General features: G+C 41.3%; 2 protein-coding genes across 4 annotated transcripts in view; one reads left to right on the top strand and one right to left on the bottom strand.

The window, feature by feature from the left end:
• The first annotated feature begins 1,771 nt into the window (after positions 1 to 1,771).
• Positions 1,772 to 13,317, top strand: LOC118701657 (lanosterol 14-alpha demethylase). The gene is made up of 10 exons (XM_036406401.2): positions 1,772 to 2,016; positions 2,973 to 3,071; positions 4,039 to 4,215; positions 7,657 to 7,783; positions 8,726 to 8,900; positions 9,080 to 9,199; positions 9,672 to 9,867; positions 10,444 to 10,539; positions 11,426 to 11,594; positions 12,256 to 13,317. Exons 1-10 carry the CDS (start codon positions 1,843 to 1,845, stop codon positions 12,432 to 12,434), a joined length of 1,512 nt encoding a protein of 503 aa, XP_036262294.1. The 5' UTR covers positions 1,772 to 1,842; the 3' UTR covers positions 12,435 to 13,317.
• A 395-nt stretch (positions 13,318 to 13,712) lies between these two features.
• The window catches only part of AKAP9 (A-kinase anchoring protein 9), a 105,752-nt gene continuing 101,392 nt past the window's right edge, over positions 13,713 to 18,072 (bottom strand). For all 3 annotated transcript variants that reach the window (XM_036406398.2, XM_036406399.2, XM_036406400.2), the window contains 5 exons: positions 17,778 to 18,010; positions 16,705 to 16,790; positions 15,926 to 16,001; positions 14,938 to 15,077; positions 13,713 to 14,300 (listed from right to left, as the gene is read on the bottom strand). In XM_036406398.2, the coding sequence (XP_036262291.1) occupies positions 14,257 to 14,300; positions 14,938 to 15,077; positions 15,926 to 16,001; positions 16,705 to 16,790; positions 17,778 to 18,010 (579 nt within the window). In that variant the 3' untranslated portion in view covers positions 13,713 to 14,256. The remainder of the gene's footprint in view (positions 14,301 to 14,937; positions 15,078 to 15,925; positions 16,002 to 16,704; positions 16,791 to 17,777; positions 18,011 to 18,072) is intronic.

Genomic DNA, 18,072 nt, shown 5'->3' with positions numbered 1-18,072 from the left:
GCCAAAAGCAAAGATTTGAGTAGAACACTCAGCCAGGCCCTGTAAGGCAAGAGAGTAACTGAGAAAACTATGAAAAATAGGCAGGATTTTATCAAGTGGAATAACTGACCCCAGTGAGCAACTTGTTCAAGAGGGAAGCCTTTGGTCCTGGGGTGATGTCCTGCTGCTGCTTGGGGCAGGGAACAATTGCTCCAGGGAGGTGGGAGTTTCCCAACCATTGTCAGCTTACAGCTGGATGCAGTTTGAAGCTGGGCTGTTGACTGAAAAAAGAAATACAGGTTCAACAGCAACAACGTACATTTTTGTTTGCAAAAATGTTTGCAAAGCTCTGCTTTACCTTAATTGTTACTACTATAGGGTAAAGATATAAAAATAATGTACAAAATAACTATTCTATATAAATTTAAATATAATTAGTAATTACATAAAAATTAAGTAAAACCTATATTCATATATAGGTAATTATTCTGGAAATCCTCCTCCTTGGAAGAAATAGACTGACACTATTCCACCAAAAATGTCCTTACTTCATAAATTGACAGAGCAGAATGTCAGTAACAACGAGTGATAGCTCTTATGTTCCCTGGAAGAATTGTCAAGGCTTGTAAATATGAAGGAACTCTTTCTCAATCACTACAGCACTGAAGAATTTCCTTTGGCCCTGAAAAGTGTTGAAACTTCAGAGACTGCAGGCGACAAACTGAAAACTTTACTAGATCCCATAGGTGATATGAAGAGTTTGAAGATACTCAACATTGATTCCATGCACTTCTCAGCATTCACAAACATTCACTGCTACCTCCACTCACGTAGTAATACTCAGCACATGTGAGACGTTGATACAGGGTTTACCACAGGATATTACACGTTTTAAAAACCTACAAGAATATTCATTCAGTAACAAGCTTATGCTTCTGCCTGTGCACCTTTTCCAGTTGATAAAAGTACTCAGAACTGATGACAACAAATAGTTTCTTTCAGATTTAGTAGGGAATTTATGTATCTGAACTTTGCAAAAATTTATTTAAAAGCATTATAGATAATCTTTGCAACTGTACCCTGTTGAAATGTCTCATTGTATGTAATTCCTGCTAGATTTCCCAGATGTACACATTTAAACTTTAGAAACTGACTGGACTCAGTGTATGAAAAAATACTGCCTCGAAAAGACCTACCCAAACCAGAATTTTCCGGAAATGCATTAAGATACATTCCCGTTTAATACAAAAACTGTACGTGGACAACAAGCTGACCTCAGCTGTGATGAGGTCTCCGTTTCCAAACGCAGCTTTGTGCACTATTTGATCTTAATCCCTCACATCTCAGTGGAAACTCATTTCAAAAACAACACGCGGGTTTTCTGACATCAAACATTTGGCGCATCCGGAATTAAACACAAATAAGCGGTCCTCGTTCTCCGGGCGCTGTGCAGTTTTACAAACCAGCGTCCTGGGCTGTCAGCGGGGGCGCCGGCAGTGATGCCCGAGGCACGGCTCACCGTCATAGGCATAATTTCCCACAGGAGAACCGCGTTGTCCGGGTGTTCGAAGACACCCAGCGTTTCGAACACCCAGACGCCAAGCGCCGCGGGGCCGAAGCCCTGAGGGGGCCGAGCCCTGAGGCGCCCGGCCCGGCCCGGTCCGGTCCCCGCTCGCCGCCCGCCAATGGCGCGCGCCGCAGCCCGGGCGATGCCGTCACGCCGCGCGGCGCGGCCGCGGATTGGCTGCGGCGCCGGCAATCGTCACATGGGCAGAGATCAGCCCAGCGCCGGGAGCCGCCGCACGGGCTCGCACCAGCCCGGCCCACCGCGCCGCCCTGCCCTGCCCCGCGGAGCCACGGCCGATGGCGGCGGGCGCCGAGAAGATGCTGAACCTCATGGAGGTCGGCGGGTCCCTGCTGGAGCGGGTGGCCGTCGGCAACCCCCTCTCCCTGGTGCTGGCCGCCTCCGCCTTCGCGCTCAGCCTCGGCTACCTGTTCCAGCTCGGCTACCGGCGACACCTCAGCTCCGACCAGAAGGTGAGTGCGGCGGGCGGCGGCGCAGCAGGGACGGTGCCCGCGGGCTGGGGGAGCCGGGCGGCCGCTGCAGCCTCGGGAGCAGCCTCGGGACAGCCCTCGGGAGCAGCCTCGGGACAGCCCTCGGGAGCAGCCTCGGGACAGCCCTCGGGAGCAGCCTCGGGACAGCCCTCGGGAGCAGCCCCGGGACAGCCCTCGGGAGCGCGGGACAAGCGGCGCTGAAAGCCCGGCCTGAGGGCTGGGTCCGGCGGGCGGGCGGGCGGCGTTCCCAGCAGCCGCGCCGTGGGCAGCCGGCCCGCTTCGCTCTCACCGGGCTGCTCGGTACCGCGTGGGGCAGAGACACTCGCGGCTGGCGGAACCCTGGGGCGTTCCCGGTGCTGTTTCATCGGTGGAGCTTAAGAGAAAGTGCCCGCTGAGGCGTGAAACACAGCGCTAATGTATGAAGGTGCTTTTGAGGGGCTGTTTAGCAAATCCTCCAGCACTGTTTCGTTTCTGGCTGCCTTCTTTTTTGTTGCAGTATCTTTGTGCTTCACATTCAGAGGCAGTGTAGGAAGAATCGTAATCATATTAACTTTATTTTAACCTTTGCTGCTTTAAAATATAGCTCTATGTAAACAACTGAATATTTTTTTAAAGTTGCCCTTTTCACAAAAGACTTTAAACAAATATATGTAAAACTTCCTCTGTGGTTAGTTTTTATGTAAATGGACATGATTTGATTAGTCTTGGGCACTGGCGCATGCCAGAAGAGTGGTCAGAGCACCAAGCCTGGCAGAGTTCGAGAAGCGTTTGGACAACTGTCACGGACATTCTGTCACCCTTGTGGATGGTCCGTGCAGTGCCAGGATTTGGAGTTCGATCTTTGTGAGTCCCTTCCAGCTCAGGATATTCTGTTAGTTCATGAGTCTGTGAGGATCTCTGAAGAAAATTCAGTGCTTATTTTTCTCTTTCTTCTACAGAACTACCCACCTTATATTTCATCAGGCATCCCTTTCCTTGGTCATGCAATTGCATTCGGAAAGAGTCCCATTGAATTTTTGGAAAACGCTTATGACAAGGTACGTTTTCCCACAGGATTGGCTGAGCATATACAAACATAGTTTTGTGTATCTATTAAGTTCTCTGTCTGGAGCCTGTTTAAAATCAATTTATTCTCATTTACCATCTCAAATATAGAATGGAGTGTGCACAGTAGGCTCTGTGATCTTCAGATCTCTTTATGTAGCAGTAGTGTTTTCTGACCTCTCGTGATTCACATCACAAATATGCTTGTACATTTGGGTAATACTCATAGCTGAATCACAAGTTAATTAAAAAGTCATTTGCATGAAATTATTTCTTACTATAATTGGTAACCTTTACTCATATTCTTTAACAATCTGTGACCGAGTTGGAATGTAGCTGACTACCTCTGTGGGCCTCTCTGATGTTAAAAGAGCTGGTGCATAAAACCTCAGTAGTTTTTATACTGTAACAGCCCAGAAGGAATTAACTAAATCAGTAGAGCCTTAATTTCAATTAAATTAAATTTATCAAGCTGTTTCACATTGTCTAAAACTAGAGTTATAAGCTTAAACCTTAGCTTGGTTAGTTTAGAGAAAACTGAATATGGTGCATGAAGGTCTGCTAGAGATGACTTTTAAACTTCAAAATCATATTTGCCCCTAATTATCTATCCATAAATCCATAATTTTTTGAGACAGTGTTTGTAGATTACTAGGGTCAATATATGCTGCAATATCTCTGCTAGGTTTTTTTTTTGTGTGACTGATCTTTTATTAATGTTTTCTAAAATAAATGGTTTTAAAATGTGCATGCTCGCGTGTGTTCATCATAACATTAGATATCACTAGCGTGTACATAGAGAACGAATTTAAATGTGGTTCAAAATATATTTATCTTTATTAAATGTCTGGATACTTCTTAGGAGAAAAATTAATTTATGAAAGATTATACGGATAGGGATTTAATGATTTTTGTTCTTATTTCAAATAAATTGGTTTTTTTGTTTATTCTCTCTCTTAGTATGGACCCGTGTTCAGTTTCACTATGGTTGGCAAGACATTCACATACCTGCTGGGCAGTGATGCTGCTGCGCTGCTCTTCAACAGCAAGAACGAGGATCTGAACGCGGAGGATGTGTACTCGCGGCTCACCACACCCGTCTTCGGCAGGGGCGTCGCCTACGACGTCCCCAACGCGGTTTGTATTTTCAGTTCCATCAGGAGAAAAGCAGGGCAGCTTCAGTGCTGAGTAGGCAGCCCTGAGCTCTTGGTTCTGTGTGCTGGGGTTGTGTTTGTTTGTATGATCTGTACATATTGCAGTAGGTAAGCAGGATAATCTGGTGTGGATAATCTGGTATGTTCAGATTGCTTTGTTTACCACCTGGCTGTTTGTCACTCTGGATGTTATCTTTTGTTTTTGACACCATCTAATCTCACCACAGAGGAAAAACCAGTCAGTCACTTATTTCTTCCCTTGCAGCATGCCACTGCCTGCAGCTCATTTTCCTTCCAAGCAACTTCAGGTCTTTCTTCTGAGAAAGCCCTAAGAGTGATAACTTTATATTTATGCCATGCCAAATCATCTAGACATGGGAATAATAATTTAACAGTTTGAAGCACAAGCTTTGTTTTGCTCAGACAGAACTCATTCTGTGTATGTTTGCAGAATGCAGTCTGCATGGGAGCACAGGGGCTGTACCACGTGGCATTGTATCTGAGCTAAGCATTGGCTGCTCTCTTGTTTGTGAGGGGGGCCTGTCATGTCAGACTCTCAGACTGCAGAAGCCAACTTTTCTGTGGCCACACTTGCTCCACTCTGTTCAGTGCATGTTGTATAGCAGAGTAGTTGGGTGGAAGAAATAGCACTGTGATATACTACTTTATTTTTGGATCTTCAATTCTGGCCTCATTTTGTTAGTATGAATGCCAGTCATTTGACTAGTTTCTGTGACCATCAATTTATTTTCCTCCTTAGCATATCTCTTCTTTCATCCCTGCCTACGTGCTGTGATTGTTGCCCTATTAATGATGTGGCTTAGGGGCAGTAATCACTACTCTGTGTGCCTCTGCACTGGCATTTTGCCACGATCCACAGAATAAGCACGTTGTCCATGCCCTGTTCTTTTGGAAATCTCATACACAGCTAACTACCTGCAACTTGCTACTTTCTAAGTAGGTAAAGGAGAAATTGGTTGTCTCCTCCTTTGTCAGAAGTACTAAATTGTGGATAGCAGTTTGAAAGGAATTGGTTGGTTAGGTGGTAGGTTCTTTGCCACTTGATGGATTTGCATAGCTCCTCGTCCCTATGAGAGCCAGCAGGACTGCAGCCTGGATAACAAGGAGATCATTTCTTGTGTCCTAGGAGATCTCTTCCTTGAGTGGGGCCATTCTAACAGACTTGTTTCTACCAGTTTACATAGTCAGAGGTCTTCCTCAAAAAGTCAGGGATGGAGTTGTGAATCACTTTTGCAGCTGCTGGAGTGTGGAGGATGCACAATTCTCATGTTCTTCTCTGGTATATACTTGTTTCAGAAGAGTATCTGTGAATCAGGCTGCTAAGCTAGCCAGATTTTCACTGTGTTGTTCTTGTTTTGTGGATTCTGACTGTCATGGGATGTCTGCTTGAAACTTAAAGGTCATGGTTTGTCCTTAATTCTGGTGGTTGATGGTTTGACTTCTGCTTTCATGCTCTTCATTTGTGGATGGATTTGAATGTCTGTCTTCATGCAAGAGCTAGTTCTTTGATGTGATCTAATCTCATCCATCAGTTTTATAGAATTTTCTGTAAGCTTCTTGGAAATGGGCATTTCTCTACCATCATGTACTTCAGGCACCTAGGGACAATTAAGGCCTACCTCATTGGCCCACCATACACAGCTTTTTGTTGCTTTTTTCTGAAATTAGGTATTTTTCTACGTCACCCTAGGCTTTCTTTTTCGCTAGAGTGCACTTGATTTCTGCTTTAGTCAAGAGATGAACCATATTACTCAGTAAGCCTTGGGTATCTGTGGATATGGTCTCCTTAATTCATACTTTTATACCAGAAGGACTTCTTTCCTATTATCTCTGCAGATTCAGGTTCCTCAAAAAAATCATTTTTCCCCACAAAAATTACTCCTTTTCCACAGTGAAGAGATGCAGGGAGTTTGCTATTGACCTTTAAATTATCTCTGGCACTGATTATCTCTAGTTTCCCTCTATGAAGCTGGAGGTAGCACAGCCAGTTGTGGCCAGAATGCATTCTGCTAGAGGTAAGCTGTTTTGTTTTTTTTTTTGCACAGTGTTACCACCACAATTTCATTTCAGGCATCTAATAGGAAGGCATTTAGAGAGCCATAGAAAATTTTGTTGACATTCTACAATTGATGGGTCATCCTGAAGTTTCTTTTGAGACCCCTTTTTCTCTGCTTAAGCTGCTATCTATTAATCCTGGGACTTTCAGTCATGTGTTTGGAAGAACCATCCCTTATTTTTCAGAATGAGCAACTTGCTTACTTACCAGTCATTCTGGTAATTGTTAATATCCATAGTCAATACATCAACTCATATTCACTGTCTCCTCCCTCCAAGCCTCTTGCAGATAGTTTTTTGTTGGGAGGCGCTGAAATTGCACAGGATGTGTTCACTCCTATGTGCTATTCCTGTCTCCATCAAGCTGGAGAGTGGCTACCATGCTGCAAGGGAAAATGTGCTTGTCTCTTTGCTCTATGGCATGTGTGCCCTCTGACACACTGCTGGGGTCCTCACTGCATTCTCAAAACAGAAGCTTCTGGGAAGTAGCTTTTCTCTTAATGCCTTTTGTTCTGTATCATACATGCAGAGCCCTTGGTGGGAAGACAGTTTTTGGTGTATTACTCATGGTACAGTGAAGAGCTATAGGGCAGATGCCTCATTCATAATTAGGGCATAAAAATCAAATAAATAATTTTTTGAGTCAATGTCATCTCCATGACATTGAATGGTTCTCATGTAACAAAGGGTTTTTCACTGGTAGGTTTGTTAGCTGTGAACCTATACATAGAAAAAGAGGAAGAGGTGAGAATGGTGTGAAGCTCACTATTTTCCTAGGAAGCAGTTTGCCTCCTGCCTGTCTGACTTCCTGGGCAGTGAGATGAGAGGGCTCTGTAAAAGAAAGGGTCATCTCTAGTTCAGGGACCTTCTGCCTGAGAGAACACAGGAGAGGGAGAGAAGGTGAGGAGGCCAAATATCAGGGGACACAGGCTAAATCCAGACTTTGCAAAGATGGGGCTGGTTATATTTGTGATTATATATCTAAAGGGCATTTCATAGTTCAACTTTGCATGCATTTAGTATCTTCAGGGATAAAGCTTAATTAAGATACTAAAATAATTTTTTTGTTTGGCTACTGCAAAGAGAGAACTTCTTTTGCAGGAAGAAAAGAATAGCTTCTTTGAACTATTACTTTACTTGAATGTTTCTGAACTATTGCTTCAAAGAAAAAGAAGTGAAAAACAGAGTATTACCTATTAGTAAAAACTGAGTATCTGCTGTACCCTGCAATCCTAATCATAATCCCTATTTACTTTTGGATGTTCTTAAGTAGAAATTCTAATAAGTTTTAATCACATTAATATGATGATCCTTGTACTGATTGCTTTTTCCGTCTTGGTTCTTTTAGATATTTTTGGAACAGAAGAAGATGCTCAAAACTGGGCTAAACATTGCCCAGTTTAGACAGCATGTATCTGTGATTGAAGAAGAAACAAAGGAGTACTTCAAAGCATGGGGAGAATGTGGAGAGAAAAGTAAGCAGGATCAAATGCATTTTTCCTCCAGTTTTCTGGGAAGTACTTAAGGCCAATGCGGTATATTTTTGTAAAAGATGTACTGCAATATAAAAGAAATTAAATATTACAAAGGTAAAAGGATAGTGAATATCAGAAGAAAGAAAATACAGATTTTTAAAAATCAAATGTAAGACTGTTGGAGAATAAAGCTGCTCAGAAAATCACTGAAAGGGATGAAAGGACTATGTTACTTTTGCTTTCCTAGTCAGCTCACAGTGCACCCGTTTTGCTCGTTTTGGATGGTATCAATCAGCTCAGTGTAACCACTTCCTAGTCCCTGGGAAAAGCTGCAGCTCTGACTTCCTAGAGAGTCTGTGCTGAAGGTCTTGGCTCTGGGAGTTTGTGCAGTGAAAAACTGCATCTTAGAAGCTGATGTGGTTACATTAAGTGACTGAAGTGAAATTGTTATTTTCCCTCATTCCCAACTTGCCCGTCATCATCATTGCAAGCTCACGGTTGCATAAGAGTGTCAAATATTCTTTAAACATACATACTTATATTTAAATGCATAAATAATATATAATAATTTCACATTTTAATATATTGAATTATTTTGAATGTATATGATTTATATGTAACCGTAGTTCATAATATGGTAATATATAAATTGATATTTAAGTGTCTAAGGACTACTATATAAAAATAATTCAGTGGGCAGCAAAATTAACTGGTTTCCTATGGATTTGGAGTTCAAGGTTAAATCTTTGTATGACTTCACTTGTATTTATTAAGGATTGAGCTTGTGATGCATGGCTTGCTTTGGAAGATTACTAACTCTGCTAGAAAAAATTCTAGAAAGACATACCTTAGAAAAAAGGTATCCATGATCTAATTAAAGAGTTGTTCAAAGAGACATCTGATCAGCCACATTTCAGTAATGTTTTTCAAACCTTTCCTCAGACCTGTTTGAAGCCCTTTCAGAACTGATCATTCTGACAGCAAGTCATTGCTTACACGGGAAGGAGATCCGAGGCTTGCTGGACGAGAAGGTGGCTCAGCTGTACGCCGACCTGGACGGGGGTTTCACTCACGCTGCCTGGCTCCTGCCAGGCTGGCTGCCTCTGCCGAGCTTCAGGTACCAGCGCTGACAGAGGAAACAACTTAAGCATTTTATCTAAACATCATTGTTGTTTGGATTGCCCCCCATCCCCACCACTTCTTCTTTGTAAGCTATTCTAGACATCCCAATAAATGCTCATAAGCATTTTGTGTTACGTTGTGTAAAGTTGCTAATGGAAGTGTTTTGAATCGCAGACGACGAGATCGAGCACACAGAGAAATAAAGAATATTTTCTACAAGGTTATCCAGAAACGTCGAAAGTCTGAGAAAAAGGAGGATGACATGCTCCAAACTCTACTTGATGCTTCATACAAGTAAGCCAAGAGTTTAAAGACTTGTTTGAAGACTTACTTTAACTTTGAGCTCTTTAGTTAGAACTATCTACCACAACCCAAGAAACACTCCCACGTGTTCTGAATTGGTTTCGTTGCATGCAGTGTGTCCTAGTTGTATTCTTAAAAACAGGTTTAAAACTTCAGTTGTCAATGGTTATTCAGATTTCTGAGATTTACATCGATGGTCATGAGGTGATGACTGAGGTTGCTTCCTTTCTCTTTGCTGGCTGTTGAGGTGAATGATTTTCTTCAAGGCTCCTAAAGAGTCTCTCTCCCTTTGTTCTCCCTTCTCCTTACTCTTAGATCTTTTGCCTCTTTGTTTAGGGTAGGCAATAAAAGAGTAGGAGTAAGGAGTCAGTTAGAAGACATTGTAACTGCTACTGTATAAATAGCAATGCTAAATAGTGGAATGTGACCAGATGAAGCTCCGGCGTGGTTCCGTTCTCTGCAGGGACGGGCGCGCGCTGACGGACGATGAAATCGCGGGGATGCTGATTGGGCTGCTGCTGGCAGGGCAGCACACCTCCTCCACCACCAGCGCCTGGCTCGGCTTCTTCCTCGCCAGGGACAGAGCCCTGCAGGAGCAGTGCTATGCAGAACAGAAAGCAGTGTGTGGAGAGGACTTGCCACCCTTAACTTATGATCAGGTCTGTATGTTACGTAAGTCCTGAGGGGTATTTTCATACTTTTAGATGCTTATTTAAAAAAAATTAAAAGCTCATTGGACCTGAAATACAGTCATATGCTTTTGTGTTAAAATAATAATTGGCACAGTCATTCTCTGATAATGCTGTTTGCTAGTTCATTTCCTCTTCTCTTCCTGTCCAAGTAAATTTTCAGCTTGATACTGTTGTTTTAATCAGTGTTCATTAGGGAAATTGTCATTCCTATGTTTATTTAATAAATGACAGTTCTGTAGAAGATCCTCATACTTTCACTGAGGAAAGCAATGCAGTGTGACTTTGTTCTTTAATTAGGCAACAGAAAATACTAAAGAGACAAATCACTAAGACAGTAGTTGTATTTGCACTGGTCAGTGATTTTTTTCCTTCTTAATTGAATCAAATGGAAAAGAAATAATCAGTGTAGCTAATGAAGCACATGTAAATATAAACTGCTAACTCTTCACTATTTTATGTTTTTTGAATGGTATAAAATAGCATTTTGTTTGAGTTGAATAAACTTGGCTAAATTTTGGTACATCATTTTCTCTCTATTTTCAGCTCAAGGATCTCAGTTTGTTGGATCGCTGTCTAAAAGAAACTTTAAGGCTTAGACCTCCTATAATGACCATGATGAGAATGGCCAGAACTCCTCAGGTGAGGACACTTCTTGGAGCTTATTTCACTGCAGCAGCACAGACTAGGTCTCAGCTGGCAGAAGGAAACAGAAGTGAGCTGTGTTTGTTGGCAGGGAGGAAAGCTGATGGCATTCTGTGGTTCTGTCCACGGTAGCAAAGCCAATGTCGAGTTAGGAAAGCAATTAATAGCTTGAACTTGGTATTTTTTTTACCTTCATGTTGAATTGTGTCCAGTTTCAGACCCCTGCAGCCCCCAGCAAGCAAAAGACTGATGAAGTGAAACAAGCAGAGGGCCACCTGGCTGGGAGGGGGCTGCAGCACTGGTGGTGAGAGGCTGAGGGAACAGGGATTGTTCCACCTGGAGAAGAGCAGCTCTGGGATCTAGCAACAGCCATGTGCTGTTTTCTTTCAGCAAAGCCAGTAGTTTTGTAGTTACCAGTCTTACTTGAGCTTAGTTTGGTGCCACCATTTTTTTGTTTGCCAGGTACTTTTAATTGCTGTAATAGAAAAATTTGGCTTGCTTTTAATACAAGCTAGGTAAATCTGAAAGAAAACTTGCTGTTTCTTTGTACAAGTACGATACCATGTCAAAAATTCAAGTATTTTTTTAACCATGTGCCTTCAATGTCAAAGGCTTTCAATAAATTTTAATTTCATTCTTTTTTTTTTAAAAACCTCCTTCTGTAAAACTGTCAGCCTTACTAAAATAGCAGGAAGGTCCTGCAACTACTTGAGCACTGTGTCCTGTTCAAGTATGAGAGGAAGTATTGGGTTGCGCTAATTTTAAATGCACTTGGCCAAAAACTCTTGAAATTAAAAGCGTCATGATATAACACTTCAGGTGACATTTTAAAAAGAAAAATGGAGACATTTTGTCATGTGGGGTCTTGTCTCTTCTCTTGTAGACTATTGCTGGATACAATATTCCCCCCGGCCATCAAGTGTGTGTATCTCCCACCGTTAATCACAGACTCAGAGACTCCTGGAATGATGCTCTGGACTTCAAGCCTGACAGATACCTCCAAGATAACCCAGCAGCTGGAGAGAAGTTTACATACATTCCATTTGGTGCTGGTGAGTAAGAGAATGCAGCGCCTTGTGTGAGGTTGTGCTGAGGTGGCTCACACCAACTACCTCCTACAGCACCTCTCCACACTGCAGCATCTGAGGATAGATTTGGTTTTTTCCCTGTTTTTGCCTGAAAGTTTTCTTACTCTGAAGGTGCTATTAAAAGAAAAAAGTTAATAGTTCTGCATTTGTCATAGGTGTATGTATCTCTCACAGCAGTTATCAAAACACCTTCAGGTTAGCATGAGTGATGCTTGACTCACATCTTTTCAAGTCAAGGACAAACCTGGTAACACAAGTTCAGTTGAAGGCAGAGAAAAAGTCTGCAGAGTCCCAACTTTCAGAACAGTTTGCAAATACTGCTGTGATGGAGTTAGAGCTGATCTCATTTCTGTGTTGCAAATGCTTCTTTCCTGATACATAAATTAATGCTGTCTAGTGGGGACAGAACAGCACACCCTCATTCCACTTACTCCTCTGCTTAATGCAGTGACAACTTGGAAAAATAAGACCTGGGTGGAATTATATAATGCGGTATGCGAAACATCAGAGCCTCAGATTATTGAGAAAGGGGCAACTACTGTCTGCATAAAACTTCTGAAGTTTTCTGATTGTCAGAGGTGATCCAGTAAAATATTCTAACTGCATTTTATGGCTCTCTTTTTAGGCCGTCATCGCTGCATTGGAGAAAACTTCGCTTATGTTCAAATTAAGACTATTTGGTCTACTTTGCTTCGTTTGTATGAATTTGATCTCATCAATGACTATTTTCCAACTATAAATTATACAACAATGATACACACACCTAACAACCCTGTTATCAGATACAAGAGGCGGTCACTGTAAACTCTGGCGCTAAAACCTTACTTTTTAAAGTTGTGTGAACTAACAGACTTCTGAATAAAATTGTGACAGGATAAGTGGCAGATGAAAGCTGATGAATCTACTGTTAGGAAAGCAACAGTAGCAAAACTTCTGCAATTGAAGTTTTGCATTTGTTTTGTTTGCCCACACTGTTTACTGCTGCTGTGTATAACTGCTTGTTCTACAATTTTCTCATTGCATTTTTAAAGCAAAAGCGTCTTTTCTATTGATGTAACACTTTTAAGGTGCATGCCAGATCCTCCTAATGAAGGATAAAGTAATTTCTACAACTGGAACTCCTTCCTATTGAAAAATAATTGAAGATTACTTTCCCCAGACAACCAAGGGGCAAGGCTTGCCTCTGTACCCAATTTCAGCAAACCCATCTGGGAACAGGCACCACAGGGGACTGTACTTGCTGGTGCCCTTCCTTTGACATTTATGATCCTGTTCCAAGTGAATTATGGTCTTGGCTGATTTAAGAAAACATTACTGTGCAGCTAAGTGGTAGGCAGAGTTCAAAGTGTTCACAGGTAAGTCATTTCAAGAATGAGCCATTTAACTGTCTAACTTGAAGTAGTTGTAAAATGCTTATGTTCAGAAAGAAACGTAATTCTCAAAAAAAAATTGAAAGTGGTGATCTCTGGAAGCTTGATGTCAAGTGTAAGAGTAACAATATGAAGATATGAACAACATGAATTTTGTAAATAATATGTTTGTGTGTAAAAAGGTGAAATAGCTGAATGTTGTCTGGGTTTGTAATGACTCATGCAGGATTGCTAAATGGTGTTTGGTTCAAGAATGCTTATGATAAATGGTAATGAGCTCTGGCTCATGGGAATTTTGAATTAAATTTGTAAACAAACCTCTTGGGGAAGTTTTCCATGCTCAATTCTTTACTTCTTTTTGAAAAGGTTTCATCAGTAAATTTGTAACTCTCTCTTGGAGTGGGCAGTGCCCCCTTCAGCAGTGCTCCATGTAACCAGGGTTTTGTCTTGTCATTCCTGGTCTAAAGTCAGTGTAACTGTTGTAAAATCTTGTGTTTGTATCAGTCATGGCAGGTGAGGGAGCACAGGCTCTTCCTTCCCAGCCCTGTCAGATGTGACCAGGGTCTGCAGAAGCCAGGCTTGTCCCTGTCCCTCTCTCTGACAGCAGCACTTTGGACTCTGTAGAAAGTCTAGCTGCAGTCACTACAAGCAGGAGGAACTCAGGCAGGAGCAACCTGTTCCATGTGAATAAGGGAGCGGTTCTTCAACACACTTAGAAGCATGAAGTCATGTTTATTTCAGTACTTTGACAAAATACCCATAAAATTCAAAACTTCTACCATTACAAAAATAGGTCTCTACAAGTGATATTCTGTCTGCACTGCCAGTAGCAAATATTACGAGAGTCAATGTAACTTCAGTAGCCTTGCCAGAAAAAGTGCAAGTAAACTTTGCTGAATGTAGCTCAATTTAATTAATACACAAGTTTCATCTTCGCACCCTTTTGATAAATACACACTTCATAAGTTAATCATTTAAATTAGCATTCCACAAATATACATGTAATTTAATGGCTGGGGGGTTTGTTTGGGGATTTTTTTTTGTTCAGATTTTTTTTTTCCCATGAACACAAAGTGCCAACATCCATAAATCCCAGTCTCTGTGGGTGTGCCAGGATGGAACTGTATACAATCGTATAGCTGTGTTCATATTGGTCCCACAATATACACATTATACAAAAGCACAGAAAGAGCACAGATTTACAGAAGGCAATCTGTTAGCATCACTGCCAGTGATGGAGATGTTGAAGGGTATTATTATCTTCTTATACCCATGTGCAACTGAGTGTATGAAGTCGAACCTGTAAGATGGAGAAAAAAATGTCATCAGGATTACTTGGAACAAGTACATACATTCATTCAGCTGAATAATCATGAAAGATTTTACACAGGAAATCATAGAATTGGGACTTTTAAAGATCAAGTCTTTTAAGAACAAAACTTTCCCAAATGATGGGGAAGACAAACACAAGAACTTCAAAACTCAAGTTTGATAAATTTCATCCCATTGTTCTGACAATTTTCTTGATGTATTCCTCTTTCAGTACAAAAATTGTCATCATCTATGGGGCAAATTGACTGTAACTTCTGTAATCAAACTGGTAGGAGAAAAAAATTCCTCTTCCATGTCTTAATCTTTTTCTCTATATAACCGAAACTCTTAGCAAGATGCCAACTGAATCCTTGCTGTGCATTTATTAGAGACCAGGGAAGTCAAGTGTTACCAATAATCTCAAAATCTATAATGAAAGTGTGTTTGTATCACTTTTCAAAGAATTTTACAATCTTTTCAGTGAGCTTTTTGCCACAGCTCAGAAATGCCTCTTGTTTAAGGCTGGAAATTGAAATGGAAGTTGTTATGTATCTCAGAGAACCAGCACCCAGGTGGCAGTGGGCCCTGTGCTGCCCAGAGGTGCTGGCAGGGTGCCCGAGCCCCACCTGACTGCACGCTGCCGAGCCGCTTCTGCAGCGCCTCCAGGCGATGGATGTAATCTGTCAGAGCCCTTTCGGGGTCGTAGTTCTGCAGCTGGGGACAGGCGAAGGACACTGGGTTTAAATCAGCATGCATCCCCTGCAGCCTAGGGGCACAACAACACACACCGTTTCAAAAAGGGACATTTTGAGTCAAGATAGCAGCAACACAGCAAAATACTGTAGGCAGGGATCTCTTATGGCTGCATATCCATGTAGCAGCCAGCACATCAAACCCATTTAACCTCCCCGACACTTACTGCCCAAGCCAGAGAAACCATTCCTTTGTTTCTGGCATTTTCTTTCTGCTGCACAGGATTTGTTGCTGCATTTTTTTGAGACAAAGACTGACCAGCAAATTCCTAATGAGACTGCAGCAGAATCCATGGTAGATTGAAGTTTAGTTTTCTACTAAGAAGCTTGTGTCAACAAGGACAAGGCCATCTTTACAGGATTCTGCCTCTTGTCATTACCCTCTGTAAGTAAAAGTCAATAGTGGCTAACACAGATTAAAGGTTTTTACCATGTAAACTGTTATGGTTATGACAAACTAAGACAATACAAATACTGAGGTGGTTTACATTAAAATGAAACCCAAAAATGGCTAGAATTTGATATTCAGTGAAGACCTGAACTCACAACTTCATATAAGCTCATCAAAGTATGATGGAACTCATAAAAATGTTGCCCTTGATGAAAAATACCCAGTTTCACTGGTAGGGATGTGCAAGCTTTAGCCTCAAATCATGTGATGAGTAATCACACACTGAATGCCTGAGACATTTTTGACATATTCTTACAAAAAAGTTAGATCTTGCAGCATCAAAGGTTACAAACCTTAGCAGTAAACATTGAGGCTTTCAGTTATTTAAACAGTGCCTGATAGAGAATAATAATAAAAAAACCCCAAATATGTTGAACGTTTGTAGGAGATCTAGGAGATTCCATGCCTGACCTGGATCTAGAAGAATGCCTCTGTTCTCCATAAAGATCCATGCCACCAGAAAATGAATCAGGCCGTAATTCATTACCTAGAAATACAAAATATACAGAATATTAGAAATACAAAAAACAGTGTCTTGAAAAATAAAAAAGTAAGACCTTTTGCACTTTACTGGGAATCTCAGATATGAGTTTTCTGTTTGCATATCACAGAAATGGCATTTAACAAGTGGAGGCCACTTTCAGACTCCCTCAAGCAAAAGCAGAGGTGAAATCCTGGCCTCACTAACGTCAATGAGAAAACTCTCACAGACTGAGTAAAGATTTTAGTGCAGACCTAAACAGACAGTAAATAAAATAAAGAAGCTTCTGATTCTCCTTAGACTCTTCCAAAAAGCAAACAGAAAACTGTTATTTCCCAGACTTAAACCTGTAACAAAAGAATGATAAGCTTTTGTTCTAAGGACCCCGTGGAGCAGATCTCCTACAAAAACTCCAATGACTCAGCTAAAACTGCTTTCATGAACATGCTCCATAGGGAAACCTTCCATATTTTTTTTAATCCCACCCACGATGGAGCAAAACAAAACTGAAGAGAAAGCAAATAGGTTAGTGTCTGTGCTGAGCATGAAAACTGAGAAATAGGTTAATCCAAACAATTATAGCAAAAGAAAGAGGGAACAGCCCCCATTCATTCCACATGAGGACAACACAAATCAAAACTCATCTCCATTAAGCAGTGGTGTGACTTGTGAATACCACTTTTTCAGTCATTACTGGACTGTGACTTACCTGCGTTCTGGCTAAAGACATCCCTATTGATAGTTGGAATTCCAGAACCTGTAACTCTATGCCATCGACGAACCAGGAATTTCATTCTGCATTTCAAATTTTCAAAAAACAAAAAAACAAACAGCTTCAGGATAAAAGAAATATTCTGATTAAAGTAAGCTGCTTCTTGTATTCTAAAAAGTAGAAGAATTTCTTGACCAGCAAGCAAATTTAACAGATGGGCAACTAAAACCTGAGTATCAAGTACAAAACATCCTTTTGCATATCCCTAAGTAAGACTATCTTTTGTCCAAACCTGTTTTCAGTTCCCCCTGTACAATTCCAGAGGTGCTGTATAGGTCCAAGTGGACAGTAAATGGCTCAAACACCAAAGATACAGCACACCAGTATTTAAAAATCATACTAAATATACTTTTTTGCTCTGTTGCAGCCCCAAAACTGCAACTGCAGAGCATTATGAGTAAAATCCTCACAACAGGTATGTGAACACTTCCTTCAATTTATACAACACACAAGGCTCAGAACAATAGCAAGCAGAAGTGCCTGGGGATTCACACCTTTGTGAAGAAGGTTTGTTAGCAACATGGCAGTACTATGCAGTAATAAACTTTACTTTTTCTTCCTCACCAATTCCTGCTCACCCTTAGTCTTGTGAAATTCAAAGGACTACCTAGATTAAGAAAATTAATTCCTAAATCTATATTATACTTACATGTAAGACTTGAATCTTTAAAGGAAATTTAGTTGCAGAAAAAACCCTTGTAAGTAAGTGCAATCCTTAGAATTGTAATAATGTTTTTTAATAATATGACTTTACCCAGTACACTCCATCTGAGATTATCAGATACTGAGCCCTTTTCAGCTACAATCAGACTGCTTATTCCTATTACAAAATCACCAACATTCTGCTCACCTTGTCAGCCAGGAAGTATCTACTATATTCATGGCTACCAAAAATATGCCATTTAAACAGGATGGAATATGAAAATTTCTAGATTTCACTGGAGAGCTAGAAAAGTATATATGAAACAGCACAGCCATATCTGTTTGAAATGTAACTTCCTGCAGGTTACCTTGAAATTGCAATGGACACTCTGACTGCAGAGCGAAATCGTGTGAAACCCTTTGAATGCTGTGTGATGATTTCAAGGTCTGTGTAGGAAGGCTGTCCCCCCATCCGTGCTATGAGGGCCAGTGTGGCTTCTTCACACTCCTGGAATCCTCCAAGTAACAGCAGCAAATATTTTTTCTGATATATCAGAGCTTTCCGGAAGCTCTCTGCCCGTAGGTATTTGCCATAAATCCTCTGCAACAAGAGAAAAAGACAAAAAGCTCCATAAGCTCCAAGAATCACAACAGTCCCAAGAC

Source organism: Molothrus ater, chromosome 1 (genome assembly GCF_012460135.2).
Source record: "Molothrus ater isolate BHLD 08-10-18 breed brown headed cowbird chromosome 1, BPBGC_Mater_1.1, whole genome shotgun sequence".
Lineage (NCBI taxonomy): Eukaryota > Metazoa > Chordata > Aves > Passeriformes > Icteridae > Molothrus > Molothrus ater.
The sequence above is the reverse complement of the archived record's forward strand: the minus strand, read 5'-3'. Positions and strand labels throughout refer to the sequence as shown.

What these genes read in the sequence shown, in the direction of transcription:
- LOC118701657 (XM_036406401.2), top strand. Translation starts at nt 1,843, where the DNA reads ATGGCGGCGGGCGCCGAGAAGATGCTGAACCTCATGGAGGTCGGCGGG. An exon ending in TGGAAAACGCTTATGACAAG is followed by an intron (nt 3,072 to 4,038) that starts GTACGTTTTCCC and finishes TCTCTCTCTTAG; the next exon opens with TATGGACCCGTGTTCAGTTT. An exon ending in GAATGGCCAGAACTCCTCAG is followed by an intron (nt 10,540 to 11,425) that starts GTGAGGACACTT and finishes CTTCTCTTGTAG; the next exon opens with ACTATTGCTGGATACAATAT.